General features: G+C 51.8%; 1 protein-coding gene across 4 annotated transcripts in view; it reads right to left on the reverse strand.

Annotated features, from left to right (window-relative positions):
* Window positions 1-21,702, reverse strand: part of RNF157 (ring finger protein 157) — a 77,491-nt gene that overhangs the window by 31,002 nt on the left and 24,787 nt on the right. For all 4 annotated transcript variants that reach the window (XM_007072538.4, XM_037914275.2, XM_027834756.3 and 1 more), the window contains exons 3-5: window positions 6,102-6,190; window positions 1,832-1,978; window positions 858-975 (exon numbers count right to left, since the gene is read on the reverse strand). In XM_007072538.4, coding sequence (XP_007072600.2) covers window positions 858-975; window positions 1,832-1,978; window positions 6,102-6,190 — 354 coding nt within the window. The remainder of the gene's footprint in view (window positions 1-857; window positions 976-1,831; window positions 1,979-6,101; window positions 6,191-21,702) is intronic.

The raw sequence follows: 21,702 nt of genomic DNA on the forward strand, positions 1-21,702 counted from the left end.
TGGAGATGCTTGGGACTCAGCAAACGCTAGCCAGAGATCTTATGAAAAGAAACATTTGATTTGCAAGGGCACATTTTAAGAGATTCAGCAGGCAATGCATGTTTGCGGGCACTGGTAGGGAAAGTCGATGGCAGAAGAATTTGAGGCAGTAAAAAGAAGACCTTGGATGGACGATGTCGTGTCCTGAGTGGATGAAAAGGACTATCCATCTGCAAAGAGATTAGCAGAGGATTGTTCGGAATGGGCTGCCATGATTGCAAACCTCTGGTAATGGAGGTGCCACACGAGCAGCAGAAGGAGGACTACATGGCTGCAAGGCGCTTTGATACCTCTGCAGCTCAAGAGGCGATGCATCTCTCTCTACAAAACCAGATTATATCCATGCTGAAAACAAAGGACACATGATCCCAGTTTCAGACTCTAATGGAGTGGAGCCAGGCAGCTCTACAGCTTTGGAGAACGCTCTCCTTACCTCTCCAGGGTTCAGCAGCTTTGAAGGGCTCCACATGACCCTGCTTTAGCTTGTGTATTTTAAACCAATGCTATTGATCAGTGATTTCCAGCCCCTGGTTCATCACCAGCACTGGTCCCTCAGGCTTTTGTGACTTGCTTTCCAGCCTCCTCCTCTCCTTTACTGTAGTGATGAACCTTGTGCTGGTTCCCAACATGCCACTGCTGCCCACGTCCCACTCAGCTGCGGGCACGCTGCTGCCACGGCCCAGGAGCTGTTCCAAACCACAGAGCTTGTGCCAATGGCTGGGAGTTACTCACAGGGGCAGCCCAGATCTCAGCGAGCGTGGCTGACCGAGAACAGCTTACAAACCGCCGTCTTGTGGCTTCTTGCCAGGCTGGCTTACCTCCTCTTCTGCCCATTCGGAAGGATCGACGGTGTGGGAGGGGACGCAGAACTGCTGGCACACCCCTCGTTTGTAATGGACCGTCTCGGACTGCAAGCTGGTGTCTTTGGGGAGGTAGCTGCCAAACAGAGGGCAACAGAGTTAGTGCCCGGGCTGGGCATTCTCGCCATCCCTTCCGCAGTGCGTCAGCTCACCCCAGCGAGGAGCACTCCCGAAGAGCAGAGACAGGAGCCGCCTCCTCCCAGGTCTTGTGTGAGAGACCTGGGTTTGGGCCCATCACTCCCTATCCAGGGTGGCTGAAGGCTGGCAGCCCTGTGAGGGTCAAAGGTATTTCAGGCACGTTTTGATGTCCCGCCAGCCATCCAGGATGGGGAGAGATCAACCTGTGGCCACTCCCCTTGGTAAGGTGGGGACACTCCGTCAAGGCCTAACGTCCTACTAGGGGCCACTTGCTTAGCACACCTCAGCCTTGTGTGTCAGGGGAAGCCCGGCAAAGGAACATCTCTGAGCCCAGGCTCCTTTCTCTCGCGTGCCCTCCGCACAGAGGTGGAGGTGACAAGAGCTGGGGGAGTGGGACAGGAATGAGATACAGGCAGTCTAGGACTCAACTCACTGGAGGGAAATAAAGCCTCAGAGGGCCCCGGGCTGGCCAGGACTCCTGGGGGAGGCCATGGTCTGGGACAGGCCTTGACACCGGGGCTGAGGAGTGTGGGGAGCCCACCTCTAGTCTTCAACGGCAGCAAAACCAAACAAGCTGTACTGGGAACCGCCTCGGGCAGAGCTGTCCCAGTGCACTGGGCTTCTCACTCCCTATGGAGCAACCACCATCCTGGGCAGTAACAGAGGGAGAGCTGTGCTCAGGCCTGGCTCGACGGGAAGCTGAACTAGTCAAGAGCCGGGGGAAAGCCCCACTGCTCAGCCCCTCCAGTTTATGGAGGAAATGCCTCCCCCTGGACCTTCTGCACTCTTCTCACCTGGCTACTCCGTTCTGGAATTCTTCGGTAGCCTGGTAATAAATGGTGATGGCCACTCGCGCGTCAGTGTCAAAGGTGAACTCCACATTGTAGCGGACCTTGGCTTTGCTGACTTCCTCGCCAGGGGTCTTCACTTCCTCTGTGCACCTGGCAAATCACAGAGGGAGACAGAACTTACCCTGGATCCAGAATCCCCTTAAATGCCCCCGTGAAAGGCTCTGGAGCACAACGTAACCACTCAGGGGAAAAACTAGAGATTCCATCCCCTTCCCCTGGGAAAGCCACTACGTGACAGAGCCACAGTGAGCTGCATCCAAGGACTGGCACTGGCCGGACAACAAGCTCCAGCCACGTCCAAGAAGAGCAGACACCAGCAACTAAAAGGCTGCCAGGGGAATGAAGTGGTCCCCAGTGCTGTGTAACAACGGGGGACTTACTGCCAGAGATTGTATAAATCCAACCTCCCGCCAACAAGAATCCGCTTCCGTCCCGTCCCCCCCATGCCTCGGCCAGTGCGAGGCCGGACGCTGCCCAGCAAGCGAGGGCAAGAAGCTTGGGGTGGGGGTGGGGGGTGGGGAGAGAGTCAGCTTCAAATCCGAGGCTTTTCTGAGCTTCGGGCTGGATCCAAAGGCACAAGGGCCGTGTATGGAAGCCCCATGGACAGCAAACAGCTGGAGTCTTTCAAGTCATAGGGGGCAATTTGTAGGAGACCCAGGCCAGCGGATCAGCAGCTTTAGCAAAGAGTGACCCAACAGAGGTAAGGGCTTGGCTCCTGGTAGAAAGGAGGCTCAGGCCCTAGGGGTAAGGAAGGGCGACTCCTCATTAGTGAAAGCTGTAGTCTGGCCTGGCCTTTCCATTCTGGTAATTACAGAGGACAATAGAGGAAGATGGATGGATAGAAAAGTGGTCCAGAATTCTGAATTCAACCCCCTGCTCCCCCACAGACTTTGTGTGTGTCCTGGGACAATTCTTGTAGCCTCTCCATGCCTCAGATCCCCATGTTACAACAAGGGTAACAGCCCTGCCCTAGCTCCCAATGGTGTTGTGAGGCTACATCCATTAAAGATCGGGAGGCGCTCAGAGGCTACGCTGACTGGGGCCAGGGACGTTTCTAAGACAGACAGATAAAAGGTGCCACGGCCAATGCTCCGATTGGAGGGTGACTCAAATGTAAATCTGAAGTAACACCATTAACATCAGAGTCACTCCAGATGTACATCAGATCACACCCAGGCCCAATGTCCTCAGGAGAAAGCTCGTGTTGCACTGTTTGGGATGAAAGGGCAAAGTACTGACTCACTGGATTTGTCTGGTCTGTTTCCCCTCCTCAGGTATTGTGTGTGCTCTCTGGAGCCTGTACTATAAACCCTGGCATTGTTCATTGCAATGAAACCCCCTTTTGCATTCAAAGAGCAAGCTCAGTCTCTGTTCATTCTGAATGGCTCTGCCTCCATGCCTGGGCGTATGTGCTGCTGGGAGGAAAGTTACCCCAGGGGCTGGGCCAGCCAGAGATGTAAAAGGCAGCAGTGCAGGGCGCTTCAACGGATGAATAGGCAAACGCACCCGGCAGGAGAGAAGCAGTACACTCAAAATGTTGGACGGCATTTAGAGCCCAGTTTTGTGCCAAACTCCGCACTGTGCAAAGAGCTTCCGACATTCTTGAGTTGAGATTTGCAGTTTAGCCTCTGGGGGGAGCAACTGAGCCCAAGTTGGAGGTGCCCACCTTTTCCCCAATGCAACGGCTCTCGATCAGTTATGCTCTATAAAACCCGAGATGTATGAATATTAACTCTGCCATCGCTCTGAGACTCAATCGACAAACTGCAGCCACCCTTCTGAGCCTTTTCTAGCACCTTCCATCCTCAGCTCTCAAAGCACCTGCCAAGTGCTGATGGGCTAAAGCCTCTCCATGCCCCGGGGGTGGTAGACAAATATCACCCCCAATGAACAGAGCAAAGCTGAGGTGCAAAAAAGGAGAAATGACTTGCCCAAGGTCACGCAAATGAGTCAGTGGCAGAACTGAGCCCAGAACCCAAGCCTCACTCCTTCTCCTCTGCTTTAATCACTAGACCACATTCCTGCCCTTCCTTCTAATAAAGCCCTTGGAAAAATAACCGCAAAGGCAGCAGTAAATGCCACGTAATCCAGCCGATGTCAAGAACACGATGGACAGGATACAGAGCATTACAGAACTCCCTTTGTTTGCCCAGCAGGTTAGCGATCTGCACGAGTGACTTGTGCGCTCTGGGAATTTGGAAGATGCAAGAGAAAAACAAAAGTTTGGAAGAGACAAAAAGCTGGCACCATCAAGTGTCAGTTCCACCTTTAACCCATCTCCACTCTGCTTTTAAGAAGTCACAGGTTCGTACCTCCTGACAGTCACAGGTTTTGCAGCACTATCCTGCTTAGACGCCCCCACATTCCTGGCCTGGTGGGAGCAGAACATTTCCCATGCTAACCTGGCCACGTTCAACTTTAAGCTGAGCCTCCAGTGATGCTCAGGGCAGCAGCTTCGCCAGGGCTTTAGTTCCTTCCTGGGCACATGCAGCCCCTCCACACACGCCCCCTTTGGCTCCAATGGGAGCTGGAGCCGCAATCCCCAGTGCAGCCGTAGCAAGGGCACAAGCAGCATTGGCTGCCCCACTGCCCACTCAGGTTTAGCCCCCGCACGCCGGTCACGGCCAGCGCTGCTCCACCTCACCACTGACATGGGCAATCACCTCTTCTGCCCGCACTTGCAACCTCCCCCCCCCCCCCCCCCCCCGCCGCCAGGGAGATGTTTATCTTCTGGCCCAGACACACCCTAGGCAGCAGAGAAGAATCCATGAACTCACGCCAATGGTGTCAACGGATTACTCCCATTTCCCTCCTTCTCCCCCCTTCTCTTTTCCTTCCCTCCCACCTTCAGGCTTCGCTCCCCCATTTTCTCTCCCTTGGGTTTTTTTAAGAATAGGTATTCAGCTGTAGCCCCCCTTCGTCAGACGCTCCGAGCCGGACACCCCCTTCTGCACGACGCAGCCCCGAGAATCCCTTGGTACGTGACTGCCTGTGTGAATTCAAACCCACCTCACCCCTTGCGGTCGCTTGTCACCCTGGGGTGAGGTCACCTGCAAGCCTGTCTCAAACGTGGCTGCTGCTTGGCCATGGAGCTACAGGGGAGATCAGCGCAGCGCAGAGCAGCAGCTTGGAGACAGTTTCTACAACATGGAACAAAAATCACACTTGCCCCCCTGTCCGATTCCCACTCCCCCTCATCAGCCATCTGAGGATCTCTGAGCACTTCACAAACACTCACCAGGCTACCAGCCTCCGTCCAAGGTGGGTACTGAATACGCATGTCACATGCAATGGTGTAATGGGGCTCGGGGTCCCAGCTATTCATTTGCACAGGGCAATGGCGTAGGCACATATTTGCACAATTCCCTCCTCCTCCTCAGGACTCTCGGCCCGAGGGAAAGCAGGAAGGGGATCGGCATTGAGAGACACAGGGAGAGAAGGGCAAAGAGAAAGAACGGTTGCAGTGTGTCCCAGCAAGGGAGGCAGGTTAGCGCGTGGCTGGTCTTCGGCCTCGCCTCTGCACTGCTGGCACTGGCTTTACTAGGTCACTTCTCCCAGCCAGGCCTGAACTCTGCGAGGCTGCATTTCGTTTGGCTCCGATGGCTGGTTCCGGCCCCGGCCGTGGGAGAGGGACTAGCTCGGTCTGGCTCCTGCTGTCACCTCTAATGACCCCGCAGATCAGCTCGGAAGGTGAAAATCCAAGAGACGAGCCATCTGTCCAATAACAGGAGTGGGGGTGGGACTTCTCTGCGGGACGCCGCCTCGTGGCAGCACCATTCATCGTCAGTGGCTTCACTAAGATCATGCTTAGTCCTCTTGGTTTGCCGGGTGGCTCTCAGCACACCATGCCAGAGGGGAGCTGACTCCTCCACTCCAGCATCTACTCATGAGCTTCCCCTCGCCAATCAGGTGTAGACGGGATTCTGGGCACCCCTTATTCCTTCCATTCAGGGCCCAGGCCCGCTAGATCCCTTCCTCGCAATCCCAAATCCCCTCCCAGCCAGCCCAGGGCCATGCACCTTGCTTTAACCCAGACACATGCGTAGGTGCAGAGCTTCCTCTGGAAGTGGTTCGGGACGTTGCCTCACGGGTGGATTTGTCACTGCTCAGCTGATGCTGGCACCTAACTGGCTAAGCCGTTGGGATGCTGCAAACTGGAGCAGGGTTCCCGGCCAGACCATGCAAACTCCCACCTCTGCAAACGGGGACTTACTTGACTAGGCGCAGAGTGTCCTTGCGGATGTTGATTAAACTCCTGAGTGTCTTCACCGGCTCCTGGGGGGGTGGGGCGGCGTAAGGAAACTAGGGTGAAAAGAGAGAAGATTGAAACGGCTGATTTTCGTAGCACCAGGGTCCCAGGTATCCCCTAAGTCGAAATCGGTCGGGCTGCAACAGAATACCATCCCCTGGCCAGGAGCAAGTGCACATGCCACGTCAGAGGCCACAGACCTCATCTCTGCCACAGGACACAGCCCCTTTCCCAGTATGGTCAACCCCAGCTTCAACAATCAGCCTCGACCCCGTCCCCCCGCAAGTCATGGGGTCGGTTTAGACGCCATGAGATTTTTACGACACCAGTAACACGTGCTGGGGCTTTCTGTTTGCTTTTTGGCTGTTGAGACTTCCAGAGTCACGTGTTCCGGTTTTTGCCCTAACCACAAGGCCCAGACACCTGCTTTGCCACTTTTAGCCGGAAGCCGAGATTCGCAGCAATCCCCTGGCTCCCGGGGACGGGGCTGTAAGAACAGCAGCACAGAGCACAAGGCCGCTGACGACATCGCCAGCCCCGGCGGCACTCCTCCACGCAGGCCAGATCGTACCACAGACAGCCATGTAGCCGCGGATGAACGGGACCCAGGACAACCCATGCCCGGACCCCAAGCAAAGCAGTGACCCGGTACTACCCCAAAACGTCCCCCCATCCTGTTAAGTGGGAATACAACCCCCAGACTCCTCCCACCCTGTGCCAAGCAGGGATCCAATACTAGCCCCATGCCACGCAGCCTGTGCAAAGTGGGGACCCAATCAACTGCCATGGCTCCATTGATGTGAAGGGAACTAGACTGAGTTGCCCCAGCTGAGGATCTGGCCCAGTGAGTCTGATCCTGCCTGGTGCAGAGCACCCTCAATTCCTCCTGACTTCCACGAGGACGGCAGGGGCTCAGTACCTTGCAGGATCGGGGCCCTGGCTCAGTCACTCTCCCCCGGGGCTGCTTTTCAGAGATACGCAGGTTTCAAGGTAAGCACGATGCCCAGTCCAGGGATTGAGGTTCCCTGCCGGCAAGAGCAGAGCAGGCTAGAAGCCGAAGCCTGCGCCGGTACCGTGATGGGCTGTTGCTCAGGAAGAGATGGTGCACGGGGTTATCCCCCGCTGCATAGCACTGCCAACGGAGGAGCCTAGCAATGTCTCGTTTGGGCCTAGGTCACAGCCGGGTTTCCAGTCTAGCGCACAGAAAAGATCCCATTTGTGCCCGCAGTGAAGCACAGGGCATGCCCTGGACTCACGCCACTGCACAGGGAGGGCATCCTTACGCTGGTGGTTTCAGCAGCTGCCTCTCTGCTGCCCTAGTCCCTTATGAAAGAGACTGGAGCTTCCCAGCCTGATCCTGACCACTGCCCTGTGTTCCCACTGAGCAGTGCAGTTTCCCACCACCCTGACACAGGGCTGGCCCAGGACTTTCACCCAAAACATCCTCAGAGTCGGCCCGATACCAAGGGTGCTAACAACTGAGCTCCTGAGGCCCTTTTAGGAAGCACCCACGGAGATGGAAAATTTGGGTGCATGAGTCCCCAGCATCCACACTTAGGGCCTCCCCTGGAGAGGCGCTGAGCACCTGGAACTCTTGCGGAAGCCCTGGGGCCAGCTGCTCTGAGGACAAAGTCCTGGGCATGGATCCCAGCAGGATCCAGCCTGCATCAGGTCATCCTCCGAGCGTCTGCTGCAGAGCGGACAAGGCTGCTCGTTTCCTGTGGCTGGACAGAGGGGGGTCAGGTCCCCGCGGGGCCAGACCTCTCCAAAATGCCTGCAGCAGCCCGTCGTGCGCTCGCCTGGTGCGGCACCCGGATCTGCACGGCAGCGCTCGGCCCCCACAGCTCTGCAAGGCCGAGCCTGGGCTTGTTTTTACAACTCAGGTTAATTTTTCCCCATGCTCATGACAGGAGGCGACGGACAACACAGACCAGAGCCGGACAGTATGCGCATGGGCAGTGTGCATGGTTCCCACACACTGCTCCGCCCGCCTAGTGCTGATAGACAGAGCCCACCCCGCTCTGGGCGTCGGTACCAAGTTGGCTTTGGGGTGGCTCTGGTAAAGGATTTTGATTGAAGGTACCAAATTCCTTGCAATGCACGTGCACGTTCCTCTTTCACACCAGCCCAGCCAGACCGGGAGGAGGGATGGCCTTTCCTCCAGGCAGCCTGCCTGGCCTGGGAGAACAGAACCCTGACCATCTGCAACGCCCAGGAGAGTAGAGGGGGAGCGAGACCTCCATCACCACTCAACCTGCCCTTACGTGTTCTCACCAACTGGGGGCTTCAAGGCTGCATTGCAACATCATCTGGCGGCTAGGAGTCAGTGGGTTACTCCAGATTGACATGGCTGTAACAGATGAGAATCTAGCCAGAGTTCTCTCTCCTGACAGTGATAGTAAGAGCTGACAATCCCATGCTACTGCACCTGTGGGCATCCGATAATGGCCTGTTTGTCTTTGGACCGATTGGGAATTTTCTCCCGGCCAGCAGGGTGACTGGAGCTCTCTGCTTAGAGTTATTGCTGAGGGGACGCTGCGGCTCTATTTGGACACTTACAGCATTCCAGAAAAATCCCCCTTTGGCTTGAAATTTCTCAGGCTTGTTCTCTGCCCAATGTTGTGAAGGCCAAGACTATAACAGGGTTCAAAAAAAAAAAAAAGATAAGATAAGTTCATGGAGGATAGGCCCATCGATGGTTATTAGCCAGGATGGGCAGGGATGGTGTCCCTAGTCTCTGTTTGTCAGGAGCTGGGAATGGGCAACAGGGGATGGATCACTTGATGATTACCTGCTCTGTCCATTCCCTCTGGGGCGCCTGGCACTGGCCACTGTTGGAAGACAGGATACTGGGCTAGATGGACCTTTGGCCTGGCCCAGTATGGCCATTCGTATGGGAATGGAGTGCCGGGTAGGATTCCAGTCAGGAACCTGAACTATCTGGTGGGAGGGATTCAACTGCTGTCCAGGCTTTGACAAACATTTCCAATGTGGTCGGAGGACTCTAAAAGGGGCCCGTGGGTATCGCTGGCCTTGGGGAGGGATACTTGCTTTGCTGTGTTTGGGCTGAGGAGTAAAAAAGTCAGACAGGCTTTACTCCAGTGTGCTGGGCATGCACGGTGGGGAGCTGTCTGGGTGGACTTAGTGCTGTTATTATTCCTTGCTATTAACATAGATTAGACTTTCAAGGAATCCAAGGGAGTGATGCACCCAAATCCCATTGGCTACAGCCTTTGAAAATCCCAGCCACAGGGTCTGGTCCAAAGCAGTTCAAGGAACCCACCACTCCCAGTGAAATTAATCTGCTCCCCATAGAGAGCACAATCAGTGGGAACGAGGGGTGCTCAACACCCTGCCGGGTTGGGACACAAGCCAGAGGTACCAGTGGGGCCAGATTCAAAGGCCACAGAAGTCAAGGGGAGGCTGGGCTTTGGATCAGGCCCGCAGTGCTTTACAGCTTGGAACTACACCCAGAGAATGAAATGACGTCTCCGTCCCAAGGCAGCTGTCACCCAAAGTTACCCAGGAATATGCACACTGCGCCAGACTCTGATCTCAGTTACCCTAGTGTAAATCCAGAGTAAGGGCTAAATCCTGGCCCCCGTGAGTACACCAGCAGTTCTGCCTCTGATTCCACCTGGATCAGGACTTGGCCCTAAGGCCACTGACTTCAGAACTGCAGCTCCGAACTGACATCCCGGGAACCAGTCATTGCCACACAGCACAAACCTGCAAGGGCTGGGATGGAACAGTCAGAACGACCCAACAATCCATCCTGCCCCTAACATCTCCCACTCCTCGGCAACGTGTTAATGGAGGACCGCAATCCCTCCAAATAGCAGCCCTGGAGTGCTTCCCATGCATGGCGCAGCTGGTTATGGCTGCTGTGGAAACCGTGACATTGAGATTTTACATGCAAACCAGTCGGGTGGTTGGGTTGTAAGGTTCCAGGAAGGTGGGCTGGTTTCTGCCTTTGATTTCCTGCTCCTTTGGATGGGAAGATAAAGCACCTTGGAGATCCTGGTTCCCCTCCGCTCTCTTCCCCACCAGCCCTGTGCCAGAGTCTAATGTGTCCCGCATGCTAATGGTGTGTATTTTTAGACTGCTGATGCTGCAGAACACCCTCTCCGATGAGGATCTGGGGGACAGAGCTCAGTCTCTGCCTGGCTGCTATGGAATGAATACAAATTTGCCCATTTAACCAGCTGCGCTCCCGAGATAGATGGGGAGAAACGGTATCTTGTGAGCCACACTGAAAGGTGGCGACGAAGTACTCTCCCTCCTTGGGAGGGCGCCTGACTCAGGACGGGCAGGGGCTGCGGCATCCTGGAGTCACCCAGAACCAATGCCTGGGGGATGGCAGGCACTGCAACTGTGTCGAGGTGACCTTGAGCGCACAAACTGAGTGCTCAGGCTGGCTGCCGTTTAGAGAGACGACAGCGGGGCAGGGCAGCGCCTTTAGGTCTGAGATCACCAGGGAGCTGCCACTGGGATGGAAATGATGCCAGATGCTGACGGGCTCAGAGACGCTAGAGTCTCAGCAGCCAATTGCATTGCTCCTGGGGCAGCTCTGCCGTGCACTCCCCTGCGAGGTCTGCTCCCCCTCACCCCACTTGGGGCACATGCAAGCCATGAAAGGTGCAAGGATTACATTAGGCCATTGTCTGGCCCCTCTGCAGGACTTGCTGGATGCAGAGTGGGGCACATGCTTCGCCATCCTCTGGGTGGCCACCCACCCCTGCGCAGCCCAGCTGCTCTGGAGAAGACTCTCTTACAGCACAATCCTCCCACAGCTTCTCCTACCCAGGCCAGCAAAGAAGTGTAATCGGAAAACAGATCAAGGGGCAAAGCAATGTAAGCTGCACTAACCTGGCACGCAGTGAGGGCACACTAGGAGTGTAATTTACACTCATTTAGTATCCTGTGGGGGAGCAAAGCCAGGCTTTGCCCATAAGCAAGGGCAGCTGCCTGTTAGCAGACCCTCCATGCATGGGCGAGCCATGCAGCTGTGACATTCCAATATCATTTCCTGGGTGCTAACACAGCCGGCATTCGCTCTTTTTGGGTTTCCAATGTATTCTTTTCTCTCCAGCGAAGACAGATCTATGGCTGCAGACTCAGATATGCATCAAAACGCCGTAGACAAAGGTTGGCAGGAGCCACAAACAGAACAGTTTGACTCAGGGATGCTCTTGGTGGTTTTGAACGCACTACGGACAGTTGTTCTGGGTTTATGTAAATTCATGGATAAAAAAAAGAAATCTTTGAAAAAAATGGGGCCCGTTCTGATCACACCTGCTGATGTAAATCAGGAGTAACTCCACTGTGAAACTGGGGTAAGGGAGAGCCGAATCAGCCCCCAGACAGTTCAGAGATTTGCACTATTAGTTGATCTCTCTCTCTCTGTCTCTCTCACACACACTTTCTCCTTTGTTCTAGAAGACAGACAATGCCGGCTCACATACTGCAAGTGGCTTTTACAATGCTTTGGCTGTTCCGACTGTGAGGCTGTTCAAAAGGAAACGGGAGACTGCACACCACATTCACCTTGCAGCTTCCATCAGCGACTGCACCACTAAGCAGCAGGCAGGTACCTGCCGCAGACACGCACGGCTGGGCCTGATGCTCCCTGCGCCACAATAGAAGTGCTATATCCAGGGTACATGCGCGTTTGGGAAAACACAAGGCGTGAACACACGTGGAGACAGTTGCCTTTCTTCTTCTTCGCTACTCTATTGTGGCAGAGCTCAGAGCCCCCACAAGGGAGGCGTGCTCCATAGTGCAGGGTATTGCACACACCAGAGAGAGTCCCCGCCCCAGAGAGCTTACAGTTGGATTAGTTTAATTCTTCTCAAGAACCACTTACTGCCAGTTCCAAACAGCGAGTGCCAGACTGCGAACTCCAGGGAGACTTTTCCAAGCGTAAATTTGGCACCCAACTCTCAATGCAAGTCAGTGGGAATCGGGCAAAACTCCCAGAGAGCTGTGGGATCCCAAGCCCGAGAGCTGGGAAAGATTTTCCTCTGCACAGACTCACTACCACCCCGGGAGCGTTTAAAGTTATGAATGGAATCAGCAGGGCATGATCTTCAAACACCAACCCAGAGTAACGCTCCCCGGCACGAGAGAGCGCAGGGTGCACAGACACTGTGCAAACAGCCTCCTTATTTGAAATGGTTTGGCGCCACCGAGTGGTGAAATTGCATTATTACCTTAAGCCAGCCGCACAACAGCGGCAATCGGGCACACCTTTTATAACCGGGACAGGTAATTGGACAGATCCAGCTATGCTGGAAGCAGGCTTAACTCCAGCTGAAGTCAGTGGCGTTCCACCTTCTTCCACTCGGTTTAACTGACTAAAGGGCTCTGACCCTCTACAGCAAGTCCAAGAGGACCGAAGATTTCTGGTGCAGAATTTGACTGAAGCCACGAAGCTCTAACAGGGCGGCCTTAGAAGGGAGATTACACCTGTCTGGCAAACCTTGTTGGTATAGCAGGCTGCTGTTCCACATTAATGAGGAGTCAGGCTTGGCCGAAAACTTGATTCTTGCTTCATTTAACGGGACGCTTTCAAGGCTAGGAGATGGCAAATCAGAACCAAAACAAACCCTCTCCCCCAACAAAAATGCTTTTCTATTCAAAACCATTCCCTTCTAACCAAGGATCCATCATGCCCTGGAATCCTCCAGAGCTGTAATCCAATGAAAGGGGAGTGTCTAAATGGAGGTCTCAGGTCTGGCTATGCTCCTTTCACCGCCTGGGTGGAGAGGTTCCAAATTTGGTCATGAAATCATAGAAATATAGGGCTGGGATGGACCTTCGGAAGTCACCCCCTGTGCTAAACCTAGACCATCCCTGACAGGGGTTTGTCCAACCTGTTCCTAAAAGCCTCCAATGAGGGGGATTCCACAGCCTCTCTTGGAAGCCTATTCCAGAGCTTAACTTCCCTTAGGGTTAGATTGTTTTTCCTAATATCTAACCTAGACCTCCCTTGCCGCAGATTAAGCCCATGACTCCTTGTCCTATCTTCAGCAGACATGAAGAACAACTGATTCCTGTCCTCTTCATAACAGCCCTTAACATACTTGAAGATTGTTATCAAAGTCCCCACTCGCTCTTCTCAAGATTAACCATGCCCCATTTTTTTAACTTTTCCTCAGAGGTCAGGTTTTCTAACTCTTTTATCATTTCTGTTGCTCTCCTCTGGATTCTTACCAATTTGTCCACATCTGTCCTAAAGCGTGGTGCCCAGAACTGGTCACAGTTCTCCAGTTGCGGCCTCACCAGTGCCCAGTACAGCAGAACAATTGCAACACTCCAGTTAATACGCCCTAGGATAATATTAGTCCTTTTGTGCAACTGCATCACATTGTTCACTCATATTCAGTGTGATCCACTGTAACCCCTAGATCCTTCTCAGCAGTACTACCACCTAGCCACTCACTTCCCATTTTGTAGTTGTGCATTTGATTTCTCCTTCCTACACACACACACACACACATACACACACACACCTTTGCACTTATCTTTATTGAATTTCATCTTATTGAATTCAGACCAATTCTCCAACTTGGCAAGGTCATTTTGAATTTTAATCCTTTCCTCCAAAGTGCTTGCACCCCCTTGCAGCTTGGTATCATCTGCAAATGTTATAAGCATACTCTCCACTCCATTCTCCAAGTCACTGCTGAAGATACTGAATAGTAGCAGACCCAGGACTGACCCCTGCGGGACCCCACTAGATACACCCACCCCGTTTGACAGCGAGCTATTGATAACTACTCTTTGAAATGTCTTTCAACCAGCTGTTCAGCTATCTTATAGTAATTTCATCTAGACCACACTTCCCTAGTTTGCTTATGAGAATGTCATGTGGGATTGTGTCAAAAGCCTCACTAAAATTTAGATGAAGCACATCTACTGCTTCCTCCCTATCCATCAGGCCAGTTGTTCTGTCAAAGAAGGAGATGTAGGTTGGTCTGGCATGCTGGCTATTCCTTAACCCTATTCTCCTCTAGCTCCTTACAAACTGATTGTTTAATAATTTGTTCCAGAATCTTTCCAGGTATCAAAGTTAAGCCGACCAGTCTATAATTCCCCAGGTCTTTTGTTCTCCTTTTTCCCCTTAGAATCATGAAATCTATCATTTTGCGATCGCTTTCACCTACATTGCCTTGCACCTTTAGAGTCACTACCAATTCCTCCCTCTTGGTGAGAATCAAATCTAAAATGGCTTTGCTCCGGTTACTTCCTCCACATTCTGAAATAATGGTTTCACCTGGAAACCAGACATCATGCAGCCCCGTTTCATTCATGCTTTTCCCCCCGCATGTGAAGAGCAACTTCCTGCTTCGAGTCTGATCCTGACATCAGTTTTATACTTTCCAATTCCACTGACTTCTGCAGAGCTACCCCAGGTAGATTTGTGCGGAGAATCAACCCGTCTAGATAGTGCTTAATTTGTGACGAAAGAGGTGCTGGGACTCAAGCAATTAGGTACCAGGGCTGAAGCAATTTTGTTTACTTTCGTAACTGATGTGGCAAGCCCTGGCATAAATTAAGCACTGCATCTAGGCTAAACTAGCTTTCATCTTCAATTACACGTGCACCGACGAACAACAGCCAGAGAGGCATCATGAGAGAGAGCACAGCGCGTGCATCTCCTCTAACATGCTACAGCGACTCCAGAACAAGATGGCTTACACAGAAAACTGAAGGCGCAGTACACAAGAGTAAATACTACAGTTTCACAGCTTGCATAACTCCACAGTCTCAATACCATCTGGGACTGCTTCTGGCCACACTTACAAAAGATTCCCACCAACGTAACGTCACTGATCTCCACGGAGTTTCTCCTGATTGTCACCACTGTAACAAAGCAGAATCCAGTCCTTTATTCTATTGCATTCAATCAGCTCTGTGCTAATGCAGCTATGTCTAGAGGCTGGGGTGATTGTTAGTTTTAGAGAACACTTTTCTGTTAGGACGGGAAATGATTTGCCTCTGTAAGCTTGTTCCATTTTGCTGATCATAAGGAAGTGGAGACTTCAGATCTCGTCTGAGGTGATAAAGTGTCAGAACTCAGGCACTCATTAGCGCAGGCAGCCTGTGAGCCAATGGGACTGCACGGCTCCCAGCCAGCGACAACTCCGTAAATCTTTTTTTTTTTTTTTTTTGGAATCTCAGACATCTTCACATTCCACCACCCGCACCCTCCCCACACACACAGCCTTAAGGAGGAAAAAGGTTGCTGAGTCATTAACTTCAAGGTAATAAGCTTTTTAATGAGTCATGAGAACTAAATGGAAACCCTGCAGTATTGCTAATTTCATCTGGAACAAAACGGTAGAGAAGAGAGAAATCTGTGCCGCATGATTGCTGCCCCTGACTTCCCGGCTATTAATATAAACGTCTCTGGGCACCCTGGATGGAAGAGTGCTCTGCGGTTAATTTAATAGCGCTGTTGGACAGCTGTTCAATTCTCTCACGGCTCGGCTTCAAGGAAACCCTGAGAGCTGCAGTGAAGCCAGGCTACACCTGACGCACCCTATGTGATCTCTCAAAGCAGCAGTGGGTGTCTAACTCAACGGAAACCCCTTTCAACCCACGTTAGAAGCAGCACTGGTTAGAGTAGTTAAAGCACAGGTCCGGGAATCAAGAGATTAGCTGCATCTAGACTAGAGAAGTGAAGTGAACCAGTGGGACAGGACGGGTGCAGGTCAGCCCAGTATGGCTGAACTGGGCATGCTATTTCAAATGCAGTTTGTACTCTGCATCTCCACTAATGCTCTATGTACTACAGCCATGCAGACCTCTGAGTAGCTATCCCACAATGGCTAGCACGGCTCCCAACATTTTGATTTTGATGACACTTCGTTTTCTGACGGAAAACTGTTCTGCCCCAATTTTTGGGGCCAGCTCTAATAACGATCAAGTGTTTTTAAAAGGCCGTGTGCAGTGTAAGTGAACAGCGCACTGACCTAGCTACTGTGACTGTCTAGCATCGGATAGAAGGTGAACTAGACCTGGCTGGAAAGTAGTGGGGTTTCCTCCAGAAGATTTTGATAATTTTTCAACGTTTTCCCCAGAAAATCCTGGATTTTTCAGAGAAATATCAAAACCAGAATATGGACATTTTCCAGAGAGCAGCCACTTGTCACGCAGAAAAAGGGGTTCAGTTGAAAACCCAAGTTTCCATAAAAAAAAAAACAATTTCAAGGAAGATTTTTGACAAGCCCTTATCCGAACCACTTGACTGTGTTTCACAGGCCCTATACTGCTAACATCTAATGAAGGATCTCCTTTTGCTCAAGTGGAAAGGGCCTGTCCTTTGGGAGAGGGACTGCCATTCTACCCCTTGCATCACTATGAAGTTCCAAGGGGTTAGGAGATGCAGCAAAGGGCAACAGATAATACCTGAGTTACCATGGATTTGTTACACAAAGCAATTTCTTTTTTCAAACGAGAGAGCGGACCAAAGACTTGTTTTCCTTTTCGATTAAGAGCATTTCTCCCCGTGCTCACAAATCTATTGGGGCTCATGTCCTAACAGCAGGCAGCTCTGGTTATTTAACCAGTTTGGTTATGTGGTATCATAATTACTCAGCACATCGAAATAACAGAGCTGCGACTTTAGAGACAAACATCAACGTCTGTAACATCTGAAAAGCCAACCCAGCAGTCGACAAAGCTGTGTGAACTTTCAGAGTCTGGAAGAAGTTGTCAGTTTTACTCTGAGAGCCCGGTAGCTAAATACAGCCTTCTCGTAACAACCATGTGGGTGATCAGGACAGGAAACAAGCGTGTGACTGGGGCTGTACGCTGGGTTTCAACGCCTTCATGAGCAGTCCTTGAGGAAACTCCTCTCTAGCCCTGGTTTAGGGTAGGCGCTTTAGCAAAACCTGCCCAGGTGCAATGTGATCATGGCCCACAGAGCAAATCCTCGAGTAACTCCAATTGCTTTGTGCGGGCTGCATTCCCTGCTTTGCACAATATGCCTTTCGTAACGACCGAGTCACCAACAGCTGACAGAGCCGGTTACATTTCTAACGCCGTAAAGACAGCTTTCTAACCAAATAAGAGCTGCCACATCAGCCTGATAGAGTTACTCAAATGACTCTATTACCGATAGAGTCAGGCACCAGCCCCAGAACGCAGCTCTGGGTCCAAACTCCTCCAACATACAGGTGTGTTTGGATCAGAGGAGCAGGTTAGCGGGTCTCTGGAGAGTCACCTTTCCTCCAGGGTGGCTGCTAATGCAGTTTCCCTGGCTGGTCTCAGCAGGGCCTTTGTCACACACAGTTTCTTTGCCGCTCAGACTCGTTAGTAATTAGCTTCATTGGCAGAGAAGCTTTTGACCGGAGTGGGTACTGTAGCCCCTGAAATCCACAGGAGCTTCCTGCAGGAGCAGTCGTGACATTTAAAGAGCGGTTGAAACATCTTTATAGAAAATGAACCTGTTCTTCCGGGACACTCGCTCATGTGAGCACACCTATTCTGTGCATCTCTCCCAATCTATTTTACTGCTGAGGACGTTTAACATGGAAACCAGGGGGCCAATGTCAGTGCTTATCCACCCCCGTCCCCTTCCGACTGTGACCTTGTTCACTTCAGTGGGATTTGTGCATGCTCAGCGCCTCTCAGGACATGATACATGGAACATCTCCCTCAGCCGGACAGCAGAAAAACTGCCCCATGATGAATGATTCCAGGCCACTGGGCTGGTTTCAGCCCCTCGCCTCATTGATTGGAAACAGGCCCCGAGGGCCTGGAGGATGGGGTCGCAGTCAAACACAGAAACACACAGACGCTGAGTCGGTAGTCATCAGAGATGGGCCCAACCAGGCTACAAAGTCTGGATCAATGTTCAGAGTCTGAAGCTCCCCCCACCAAATTCAGGGGGATTTGGAGCCAGAGATTTGGTTTTGACCCACTGTACAAAGAGGGGACTGAGAAAATTTGGATCAGGGTTTGGATTCCGGAAAAATCCACAGAGCTCGTGGGAGTTTGGAGAATCCCCAATCCCTACCTTTCTGAAAATGTATTAAGGAGGCTGTTGTGTATTCTGTAGCTGGAAGGAGACAGCCTACTGAAATCCAGTCCCCGATACGAGCCCAGTTGCATTTGAACAGTGCAAATCTAAGAAACCCTCCCAGAATCAGATCCAAAACAGGATAAGGTCCATGCTGCATACACAGTACTGACAAACTCACATACTGAAAAATCCTGAGATAGCTAAAATAAATCATGAGACTTTTCTAAAATAAAATTTGGGTCCTTTTTATTGCCATCTGGTTTCTGACCCATTAGGGCATACCCACTTCATTGTCACATCCTTCTCTAACAGCAGGAGGACCAGACACTTTTGTTTTCTTGTTTTTTTTAAATGAAAGCTGAAATTCTCACATAATCACCTGACTCCTGAGGCTGGACCTTTAAGAAAAGCACCAAATAGTTGGCAACGCTGCAGACTGGGCAAGCTTGGGAGTAACTATCCACCTTCTTCATGCAAGAGATCCAGAGAGAACTTGAAAAGGGCAGATAATGTAGCCATGGAAGTGGCCATCAGAGCTTCCATGTTCATTCTACACTGGGCCTGGGAGAGACACATTTAGGACAAGCAAAGTGACAGGGAAGGAGACAGCGCTTCTTACTTCCCTAACAAACGAGGCTTCCTGAGCTGGTGTCCGTGTAACCCAGGAGTCCGGATCCATTCACACAGAGCCCAGGACTCCCTGCCTTGAAACTATGTAGATAAAGAGCCTGGAGAAACTCTACAGAGCCATAAATTGCCAGTCTTCAGCCATACGGGGCCCTAGTAATGCTCCCAAGCACCGCTCTAAGCCCTGGGTAATCCCAGGGAGTGATTTTAAATCAAAGGTAAGACCGTCCCTGCCTGAACCCAAAGAAGTCCACATTGACACCCCCGATCCCATCCCTACCCCACAGCTCCAGTCCTGCCACTGTATTATTACTGCCCTGTTCAGAAGACACGTCCCCTTACACCTCGGAATAGTCTTGTCCCATACAAACAGAAAGGACAGTCCCTCTTGCAGCCTGGATGGCAGTCAGATCCTACGGAAGGAGGAAGAAAAGTCCACTTGTAGAGATGCACAGAGCCAGAAGCTGCTACAGCTCTGAAGTCAGTGGAGTTCCTACTCCGACCTGCGCCCACGTAACAGCAGAGTCTGGCCAGTTGGACTTCAGTTACAGCCCAGCACCTACTTCTGTGCTGACAGACTGTAACAGCACCTCTACAGCCCTTTCTGCCCTCCCCCAAACGGCCTGTGTTTATCACACACTACAGTCTGTTGCATGGACAAAGCACTGGAAATCGGTATTGATCTCCCACCCCCGCAAGAAGCATTCGGGGACCCGTTGCACAAAGTCACCATGGGGATGTGGAAAAGCAGAAGGGAAGGGCTAAATTCATCCCTAGCAGGAAAGGCCAGGTCTTTGATACCGCATACAAGTGGCCAGAGCCCTGCAAGGACACAGGTGGGGACACAATGGCTATGGACTTCTAGCATCCATGGACACCAGTGGGAACGGAGGGCACTCAGAATCTTGTGGAGTTAGGCCCTACAACCCTATCTAGTCTAGGCCATGGCTTGTCAAATGGTTTACAGGACAGTCTGGCTTGGTCTAAGCTGGCCAAGCATGCCATGGGAGTACGAACAGTGCTTCAAGGACAGTAGGTTTAAAATCCATTCAGCTAGCATACAGTTTCATGGCCTGCACACACCACTTGAGAGACCTCTCAGCTGATAACTGCCCTCCACCTCACTGGTAGCAAGTCTCCTTAATAACAAGAAAGAGCATCTTTTGATCACCTGGCCAGAAACATACCTAACTTGCCCTGTTAGAGGAAGACAACCACAAGTAGCCCAGCGAGCCACCAAAAGGCAAATTCCGTAGTAGCCCAAGTGTAACAGGCTGGCAGACTGACTGTCAACACAGCACAGCTGTGCACGGGCTGGCCTCCCCAGCTAACGCTAGGTAATGACAGCAGAGAAGACACGTCACTGCAGGCTGGAGAGAGGAGACATTTCGTACCCAGAGCCTGTGCTGGGCTGGTACTGCCCACGCTGCGCTGTCTTCACTGCTAGCCGGATTCAAGCTCGCTCGGTCAGACCAGCGCTTGCCCAGCTTTTGCTATGTAGCCAGACCCTAATGCTCACGAGTCACGCTATTTAGCTTAACAAAGAGCAGGTTAAGGGGTGACTTGAGTACAGTCCATAACACCTACATAGGGAACAAATATTTAACAATGGGCTCTTCAATCCAGCAGAGAAGGGTCTAACATGAGTTGACACAAAGCAAGTTCAGATAGGAAATGAGGCATAAATGATTTTTTTTTTTTTAACAGTGAGAGTAATTAACCATTGCAACAATTCCCCAGGGGTGGGGGTGGATTCTCCATCACTGACCATTTTTAAATCAAGACTGGATATTTTGCTAAAGGACACGCGCCAGGAATTTGGGGGAAGTTCTCTGGCCTGTGCTATAGAGGTCAGCCTAGATGATCTCCATGGTCCCTTCTGGCCTATGACTCTGCTTAGGGATGCAGTGCTCCTCTCCAGAGCCTGATGTTGGTGCAGAGGGCCCAGCAAAGAATTACTGCTATCTAGCCGGTGACCTGGAATGCCTGCATAACTGTAGCGTCCCAGAGTCTCCAAGTCAGGCATGGATTTTATTCTCACACCACCCTCTGCAAGAAGGATTTATTAGTCCCATTTTACAGATGAAGAACTGAGGCACCAGGTGGATGAACTGACTTCCTGAAAGTTCTGCAGGGAGTCTGTGGCAGAGCCAGGGATCAAACGCAGTGCAGGCCCTATCCAACCTCTTCCTTGCTGAATCATTCACTGGTGAATCTTGTTAACCGCAGCCAGGCCGTGAGAGGGTTAGACTCTCTCTCTAGGTAGTAGCTAAGGTTTGGGACAGAGAGGCCATGAATGAAAAAGCCCTATGATCAGCTAAGCTTGCAAGGAAAGCTTAGGCTGAGTTTTGTCTGGTGGTGTTAGAGGAGTTACCAAAAAAGCCAAACCCCTAGAAATGGGGGAGAATTGGACCATATGCAGAGTGGGCATATTCTGTTCAGAGAAGAGTTCTTACGCCAAGACTATCCGATCTGCAGGTAGAACAGTGATCTGTGGGATTTCTTGCACTGGATTCAAAGTGGACAGCCATGAGGGAAGACCCAGCCAATATTAAAAATCCCTGGGAAGAACTGCTCGTATTGCTACGCAGAAGGCCAGGGCAGAGAGACAGGTGACAACTTGCCATGCCACGCACAGCTGTAAGGACAAAGCTTGGATGGTTAGCGCTGCGGATGGGACCCATGCAAAGCCACTGAGAAGAGAAAGCTGACCATCTGAAACTCTCGGGCAGCGCCGAGGCAAAAGCCTGCAACGAGCGAGGCGCTGACAAATGACACCAAGTGGGCTTTTTGGTAGGCGAGTGAGCAATTATCTGGCCCGAATTTCCTGCTGGCAAGAACGGTCTGATTAGCAAGGACATAAACAGAGGGCATGCGTGAACACAAATTGTAAAGCAATGCCTG

This window comes from Chelonia mydas, chromosome 14 (genome assembly GCF_015237465.2).
Source record: "Chelonia mydas isolate rCheMyd1 chromosome 14, rCheMyd1.pri.v2, whole genome shotgun sequence".
Lineage (NCBI taxonomy): Eukaryota > Metazoa > Chordata > Testudines > Cheloniidae > Chelonia > Chelonia mydas.